The sequence below is a fragment of the Myotis brandtii genome, unplaced genomic scaffold (genome assembly GCF_000412655.1).
Source record: "Myotis brandtii unplaced genomic scaffold, ASM41265v1 scaffold187, whole genome shotgun sequence".
In the NCBI taxonomy this organism is placed as follows: domain Eukaryota; kingdom Metazoa; phylum Chordata; class Mammalia; order Chiroptera; family Vespertilionidae; genus Myotis; species Myotis brandtii.
The window spans coordinates 133922-142420 of record NW_005356944.1 but is presented as its reverse complement, the minus strand read 5'-3'; the positions used below and the strand labels follow the sequence as shown (position 1 = coordinate 142420).

At 57.8% G+C, this 8499-nt stretch overlaps 1 protein-coding gene across 1 annotated transcript; it reads right to left on the bottom strand.

Annotated features, from left to right (window-relative positions):
- Positions 1-460: 460 nt before the first annotated feature.
- Positions 461-8229, bottom strand: LOC102256772 (chromosome unknown open reading frame, human C11orf84). Its single transcript, XM_005864155.2, is given in 6 exon segments — positions 461-2626; positions 2628-2676; positions 6792-6992; positions 7188-7325; positions 7453-7602; positions 7686-8229. Coding segments are annotated over 6 exon segments (1143 nt in total). The 5' UTR covers positions 8062-8229; the 3' UTR covers positions 461-2397.
- Positions 8230-8499: the final 270 nt, after the last annotated feature.

The following is an 8499-nucleotide window of genomic DNA, read 5'->3' as shown; positions in this document are numbered from 1 at the left end:
GGGAGTATCGGGGACTAGGAGCATGGGTGTCAGGAGCCAGGGGCAGAGGCACCCTCCTCCCCATCCCTTCAACCCAAGTTGTGGTTGGTTCTCATCACCCAGCCCTGGGAGGTATTTGTGAGGCTTTGGTGGTATTCCAGGATGGAGGCTCCAGTCCCGGTGGGGATCCTGAGCCATCAGTCACCTATGTTCAGAAACTCCCCTCTGAATTCCAGGTGGAGTCATGCCCTTGGCCCCATGCGCTCTACCTCTTTCTCCCTGGAAGCTCAGAGGCGCCCAGTGGCAGCTCCCAGCCACACATGCTCATATAGTCCCTACGCTCCTGGCCTCCTGGCCTAGGCTGGGCAGACCTCTGCCAGCTGGGAAGTGGGGCTACTGTCACCGTGGCAGCCGCCCTATGCAGAGAACTGCACTCCAGGGACCAGCTTACGTTGAAAAAATGTCACATACAAACACAAGCCAAGAGGGCACTTGACATACATTTATTGAGCACCTACTATGCGCCAGGCCCTATGCAGGGCTCTAGGAAAACGAAGTCACTGCAAACTAGTCCCTGCCCAGAAGGAGCTCACAGTCTAGTGGGTCAAACCATGAATCATGTTAACAGCGGTGAAGGTGCATTTAGCTTCACGATTTTACAACGAGCTTGTATATACGTTTTCTCAATTGTGAACGTCCAGCAACACAGCCACGTTGTTGAAAAGCACGTCGGCATAAATGTAAACAGTCCCATGATTGAAAGGATGGAGAGGAATCACCTGCAGTAATTCACATTCCTGTTTCAGAGCCAGGTTTTCAGCATCATTCATTCCTTCCTGCTAGGGAGGATATGAGTTTTGCCAACCTGCACAAATGGTGGCAGACACGGAAATCCCATGGCCCGCCTGGCACCACACACAGTGGGTCCAGAGTCTCTGCTCGCTGACTTCTCTCCACCACGCAGCACTAGTCTTCTAACCTCCCCTGGACCAGGCCCCATACATCCTTGGGCTCCAAGTGAGCCAGATGGGGAGAAAGGACCACGTCCCGTGAGTCCATCACAGTGAGATTCCTCACATCTGGTCTGGATCAAGAGTGACACCAGCTCAGGTAACAGCGACCTCAGGCCCAGATCCTTCTAAATCAGATCCTCCCTGATTTAGGGATTGGCTTTCTGGATGGTCTCAAACCTGGCTGAGTCGGTGCCATACGGGAAACGCTGCCCTGGGCCCTAGCTGCGCCCTCTCCCTGAACACTCAGTATTTATCAGGAGCAGCCGGGGGACTCCCCTCTATCCCACCTGCCCCTGGACTCCAAAGGGGCAGTGCTGTGTGGGGCCTGGGGGAAGCTCCCGGGCCCTTCTTCAGAGCGCCATACCACCAACGGGAAAAACCAGTCCTCCCGTCACTGGCCTGTGATGGTAGTTTCGGAGGGGAAGGAATCTGGTGAAGAGACCCAAGGTGGGCCACCTCCTGGTCTGGGGAACAGGAAACAGGACAAAGGCTCGGGTTCAATTAAACTAAAGTGTTCAGCTGAGCACACAGAGCTGAAATGCTGCAGGCAGGGCTGCATTTAGGACCCGCGTGCCCACCTTCCCATCGTGGGGCGGGGGAGGGGACTCATCTCTCCCGCCGCAGGCTGGCTTGGGGCTGGCCACCACCACTTCCCTTTAAAAAGGTCAGGTTAAGCCTCACCTCTTAGGGTGAGGACCCCTGGGCTGGCCTCTCTCGGACAGTGGCCTGGGAGTCGTAAAGCACATTTCCAGGGCAGGGGAGGGGAAGGGGGAGGTGCTTCTCTGACTGAGGCCAAGGCAGCCCCAGGCCTCTGGGCCAACAAGCCCTGCCCTGGTCCTGTCCCTACCTCTGGGGTGGGGCCTTCCGCCTCCTGCCAGGACAACCTTTCAGCCCTCCTGCCCCTCAAGGTCACCCCAGGAAGCCAGCTATCCTCCTAGCTAGCCCCTCCCCGCAATGATGGCCCAGACGGAACTCTCTTAATAAAAAAAAATAATTTATTGTCAACAAGGAGATTTATATACAACCGGAAAACAGGAGAAAAGGAGTGGGAGTGAATGAAGCCCCAGGTGGGCTGCTGGGCCTCCTGCAGGGGCGGAGTGGGAAGAGGTAATGGAGGCCTCCTGGCTTAGGGGCCTGAACAGGGGGAGGAGGAGCGTCCTCCGAGGTAGTGGGACTCAGCTCAAACCCCGTGGTGACCTCCTCCTCCTGGTGTAAGGCACTGCGCCAAAGGAGAATGGTGAGCGGCAGGGTGGGCGGCGGCGGGGAGAGAGGTCTGGGTCAGCAAAAGGATCGGGTGGGGTTCTCCACAGGCCCAGTGCCCTACCGCTACCAGCCTCAGCCACGGCCCCCCCGACCAACAGTGGGTGCTGCCCTCCCCGCCTCCGTCCGGCCTTGGCACTCTTCATCAGGTGGCGGAGCGGAAGCCGAGAAGCCGAAAGGGGACCCGGCCTCCTCCACCCCGTCCTCGGGAAAGCAGGAACCTATACACCACTCCCTGCCTCTCGCCGCCCCCAGTGGTGCTGATTCCTACAAAACCTCGGCGGTCTGGGGTGTCACCTGCTCCCACACCCTTGGTGCCCTGGGGATGCTTGGACCAATCTTGTAGGAGGCTGACTGCCGGGGACTCCTCCATCCACCCGGATCACCTGGAGATCCAGTGTCCCGCGAAGGCCCGAAGGGGGACCTGGGCAGGAATGGGAGCAGAGAGCAGGGTCAGGGCCCTCCAGACACCCCACTATGAGGATGTTCCTGAAGGTCTCCGCACATACACCCCGTTTCCAGAGCCCAGTGCCCGGTGTGAGGAAGCCCAATGAGCAAATTCTGCTTGTGCTCAGAAGCTGGCCTGTCTCCTGATAAACTAGAAGCTCCTTGAGGACAGGCCGAATCCCACTCATTCGCTCCTTTATCAACAATGACTTATTGGGTACCACGCTCGGCTCTGGCCCACCGTTCCAGTTGCTAGGGGAACGGCAGCGCGTGGAGCAGAGCAAGTGGCTTTCTTGGAATTTACGTCCCAGTGATGAGAGCCAATCAATGAGAATAAACAAGAGATGCAATAGGACATACGCAGACAGATGCAAAGGAAAACACCCGCCAGGGAAGGGAATAGGGAGGGTCTCAGGATGCTGACCTGTGAGCAAAGATGGACAGGAAACGAGGGGTCAGCCCGGCAGAGAGCTGGGGGAGCAGCACCCGGGTGGGAGGAAGACAGTGCAGGTGCCGCTGCAGAGCGCGCCTGCTGCTGCGGGAACAGCAAGGCCCGTGCCTGCAGTGAGGGTGCAGGGACAGGAAAGATCCCGGGTGAGGATCACATCACCACGAGGACTCGCGCTTTATCTGGAGAGCGAGGGACAGGGCAAGACGTGGGTGTTTGACAGGGACACTGGCTGCTCTGAGACCAGGCCACAGCGGGCAGAGGTAAGCAGCCAGAGACTCGCTGGAAGGCTGTCCCAGGAACCAGGCAAGGGGCAGCTTGGACAGGGGAGCTGCCGTGGAGGTGGTGACAGGAAGGTGAATTCTGAACACACCTGGAGGTGGAGCTAACAGATTTGTCAATGGTTTGATGAGGGTTTGACCCAAGCAAACTGAAGAATGAGGGGGCCAGTTTCCTCAGAGAGAAAAGACTGAGGAAGACTAGATTGACTGGGGCGAGGGGAAGAGACTGGGTTCCGCTCCGATGTGCCAAGTTTGAGAGAACATTTAGCCCAAGTAGAGATGTCACATGGGCAATTTGAAGAGAGGTTGGGACAGAGGGGAGAGGAGAGGTCTGGAGGGTCAAGGCAGGAGTTGTGAGCACAAGAATGGTATTTAAAGCTGCGATTCTGGGCGGGGTCACCCAGGGAGTGAGTATACACCCTGACCCACGGTTGGGGCACTTATTCATTCTCTCACCAAATACCTAGTAAGCAGCACCTATTCTGTGCTGGGCGCTGGGGATGCCACAGTAAGTGAAACAGGCCAGCATCCTGACCTGAGGAGCTTAATTCCAGAAAGCGGATGAAAGTTTACGGACAAATGGGACAGTGGCTAGGGAGGGAGGAGGGGTAAGAAGGGAGAAATAATAGCTTTGTGTAGGCTGCTGGCCAAAACCCAGAAGAAAACTGATGGATAACAGAAATGTCCGGCGGGGAGAGATGGCCTTGGCAATGGGTCTGAAGGGCTAGCCTTTGCAGGAGTGACAGTTACGGGGGGGAGCAAAGGCAGAGGATGTGGCCTGGGGGGTGGGGGAGGGAGCCCTGTGGTGGGCTCGGTGAGGTGCACAGAGGCTGCCGCTTCCCAGGCGAGGGGCCTGGGTGAGGGGCCTTACCTCCCAAGGCTGGCGTCCTCCTCAGTGAAACGGGAGCCGGGCCCTCAGGGCCCCCTTCGGCCTGGGCACCCTCCCACCTTCATCCTACCAGGCCCTTGGAGAGCCCCCGAGTCTTTCCTGACTGCTTCACACTCGTATCCATCCGCTCAGCTGACCTGACCAGAGAACTTTTCCAACTTCTAAAACCTTGATCTGTAAACTTTTAAAAGTGGTAGTGTCTTTATTCAAATAAAATCTTCAGCAAACTTTAATACGTAAAACAACTCAAAGCAGAGACGTTCGGTTGAAGCCTCAGTTTCTGAGAAATCCAGCCAAGCTTTGAGGTCCTGGAAGAGCCTGCAGCGCTGGTGGAACCTTCACTCTGCACAGGACCAGCATGGGGTGGAGCCTTCGCTGCCTCCAACCTGTCCCTCCGACCACAGCTTCTGGGGGACAAAGGCCGCCTCCCGCATGTCCTATTCCACGGGGCTTCGCTTGGCGCTGGGCTGCAGGACACTTGCTGTGGTGCTGTTTAGTGTCTTCTGTGGCTTCCGGCCGAGTCCCAACTCCACAGATCCTGCCACTGCGGGGAATACCTGCAGCCCCTCCACCCCTCATGTCACTCACTCAGTTTGTTGAGCCTCAAGTCTTCCCCACTCACCCCAAAGGGACCAGGGCTCAGGGACTCCCTGCTCAGCTACTCACTACTCCAGGGAGGTGGAGTTGGGCACAGGGAACCCAGGGCTCAAAATGAAGGCTGTTTTGAGAATGAAAGCAGACCCACTGAACAGAGGAAGAGGCAGCCATTGAGAGCCGTGACCCAAGACAACAGGAGACTCAGAAACGTTCAAGTCCAAGGAGTCGCGGGGAGACAGGACCGGAATGTGACTCAAGCTGAAACTTGAGCCAGTTAAAACCGGATCTACGTGAAGGGACGCCCGCCGTGAGATGGGGAGGAAGCTCGCACACGACCTGCTGCACACGCAGAGCTCTGGGGAGGTCTGAGGACACAGAGCCAACTATTACGAATGGTCACCGCGGTGAGTGATGTGGCTGGAGAAGGGGCACGCTTGCTTCTCCTCTCGAGTGCCATCTTCCTCGGGCTCTAACTCCAAACGCACATTCAGACAGGCTGGGCCAGGCACTCCCTGCGCCACTCACTCACTCACTCCTTCAAAACCATTTCCTGAGCCCGAGACGCTGTGGGCAGTGCCTGGCCTGGCGAAACCAAGGGGAAGCAGGCTCAGCCTCTGCCACTGCAATGTGCTCTGCTCTCATCGGAGCCCTGCCTCCGCTGGTGCCATGACTATGGTATAGGCCAGTGGTCGGCAAACTGCGGCTCGCGAGCCACATGCAGCTCTTTGGCCCCTTGAGCGTGGCTCTTCCACAAAATACCACGTGCGGGCGCACTAGTACAGTGCGACTGAAACTTCGTGGCCCATGCGCAGAAGTCGGTATTTTGTGGAAGAGCCACACTCAAGGGGCCAAAGAGCCGCATGTGGCTCACGAGCCGCGGTTTGCCGACCACTGGTATAGGCAGAACACCATGACTGTGGTACAGGCAGAACACAGGTCCCCAGGACCTGTGAGGATAAGTTCCACGGCAGAGGGGAAGTAAGGCTGCAGACTTAGGCTCCACATGGCTGGAACTGATGGTGCCCGTCAGCTGATTTTAAACTAGAGATTCATCTGGACGATCTGGTGGACTCAGTGTAGTCACAAGGGTCCTTAAGTGGGGAAGGAGGTGGCAGAAGAGTCAGGCCAAAGATGGCGTTCCGAGAAAGGGTCTGCTGGCCACCGCGGGCCAGGAAGATGGAAGAGGAGGCGAAGCAGGGAATGCGGGCGGCCTCTAGAACCCTGAAAAGGCAAGATGCAGGCTCCCCCTGAGCCTCCAGAAGGAATGCAGTGCTGCCGACACCGGGATATTTTGGCCCAGTGAGACCTCTGACCTCCAGAACAGAGAAGTAACACATTTGTGTTGCTGTACGCCACTGAGTTTGTGGTAACTTGTTACAGCAGCCATAGGAAACTAACACAGGCATCGCGGGGAAGAAGGAACCATCTCTGAGAATCTCCTCTAGAAAAGGCACTTTTGTAGGGACCAAGTGAACTGCATATAGAAGTTTCTCAAGATCAGTAGGATGTGCTACAAAAACGTGCGCTCATGGCTGTCATTCGGCAACTCACTGAGCTGCTCTCCCCAGAGGTGTCTGCTCAGCGCTCACCACTGGTCTAGTCCCCTGGTAACAGGCCCAGGGGCACCTCTCAGGCTCCAGCTGCAGTCAACTTTGGGAGTCACCTTGGGGGAGGACTGGCCTAGTCCAACCTAACGACCCATTCCAGGACACACCAAGGGCCTGTGAGGAAAGCTCGGCCCAGAGCCAGCCCCGTCCTTCAATCCGCCTGCCCCAGCCCCCACCTCCCAGGGACCCAAGCGTCAAACATCAAGGAGCAGCCTCCAGGAGGCAGAGCCCACGCAGCCTGCCCGCCCCTGGTCTCCCTCGGGAGCTCACCTGGAGAGGGGCTCTCCAGCGGGGGGAGGCCTCCTTCAGCCGCGCGCCCCTCCCTGGGTGCGCCCTTGCCGTCCAAGGCCCTTAGGTGGGGGTGGGAAAAGAGCTGCAGGACGAAGCCGGGAGGGAAGCTGCCATCCGTGAAGTGTCGGACCTCGGGGGGCGCTGTGAAGGCCTCCGTGGGCGAGTCAGGCGACGAGGGGTCTGCAAGGGAGGAGGGTGGGACTGTGAGTCCAGGAGGGGGGCAGCCTTCCCCCACTGAGGCCAGAACCTGGAGGCCTGAGCACCACTGAGGCGACGTGCAGGTGCCCTTGGACTGGGCCCTGCCACCATCACTGGCTCGGTTTGGAGCGCCGCAGCCAGAGCCCCCATGTGCCTCCACCTGGGCTCCCCCCTCACCTGAGTCAGAGTCCGGGTCCGGGTCCAGGTTTTTGGTCATGGATCTGCTTCTCTTCTTTCTGACCGGCTCTTCCTCAGGGGGCTCCTTCCATCTCTGACTACGAGGCTTCTTATTTACTGGCTCTATGGCAGGGGCAACTGCAAAAAAGGGAATATGCCTGAACCCCGCTGCTGCAGCTCTCTGCCCGTAGCCGCTCTACCCCCAGAACACAGGCCTGTGCCTCCCTCCCCCCCAGCTCAGCCTCACTGGCTCCCCATGACTGACCTGGAAGCTCAAGGGGGCGGAGTCCCCTGGGCCGGGTCCTTCTCGGGAGGACTGTGTTGTCCTCAGAGTCCAGAAGAACGACAATCTCTGCTGGCATCCTGGCAGGGTCTGGGGCAGAGTCAGGGTCTGCACTGACATCCTGGGCTGAGTCTGAAGGGGGCAAATGCCCTGTGAGCGCCACACGCGTTCCCACAGGTCTGCTTTGCTCCCACCCCCACCCCAGGCCCAACTACCTGAGTTGGGTGGGGATGGCTGCTCAGCTCTGACATCTTGCAAAAGGGCCACCCCCTCGCTCCAGGCCTCCAGGATGTTGCTCTTCTCAGAAGGGCTCAGGTCCAGGGTGTGAGGATGCTGCTCCAGGATGTGTGCGCGCGCCGTGTCCGCCGAGGGGAACTGGATCTCGGCCCCACACACCATGCACAGCGCCCGCCCGCTGCCTTCCGGGCTGTTCCCCACCAGGAACTCCTGCTCCCAAGTCATCTGCAGCTTGGGCTCCTCACAGCTATTGCCGCCTGCCTCCAGGAGGCTGGGCCTGGGCGGCGGGGTCTTCTCCTGCTGAGCCACTATGGAAGGAGAGGAGGGGGCGGTGTTAGCAGCAAAGGTGCCCATGGCCACTATTAGGCAATACTGCACTGATGGCAATAGTTAGGACACTAGTCCCCAAACTTGGTGGTGTACGGGAGGCGCATCCCCGCTGGTGTGGCTTTACGTTGAGCACTGACCTATGGACCAGGAGGTCACAGTTCAATTCCTGGTCAGGGCACATAACCAGATTGTGGGCTCAATCCCTAGTGGGGGGCGCCCAGGAGGCAGCCGATCAATGATTCTCTCTCATCATTGATGTTTCTATCTCTCTTTCCCTCTTCCTTCCTCTGTGAAATCAATAAAAAATTTTAAACAAAATAAATCCTTCAGCTTTCATCCTAAAAAAGAAAAAAAAGACAAGAATAAATGGAGCTGGAGCTGTCATCCCAAATGAACTACCTTGCTCGTCTTATGCCTCAAACCTTTGGGATGTTAAAAGGGCAAAATAGCCTTTGGACTGGG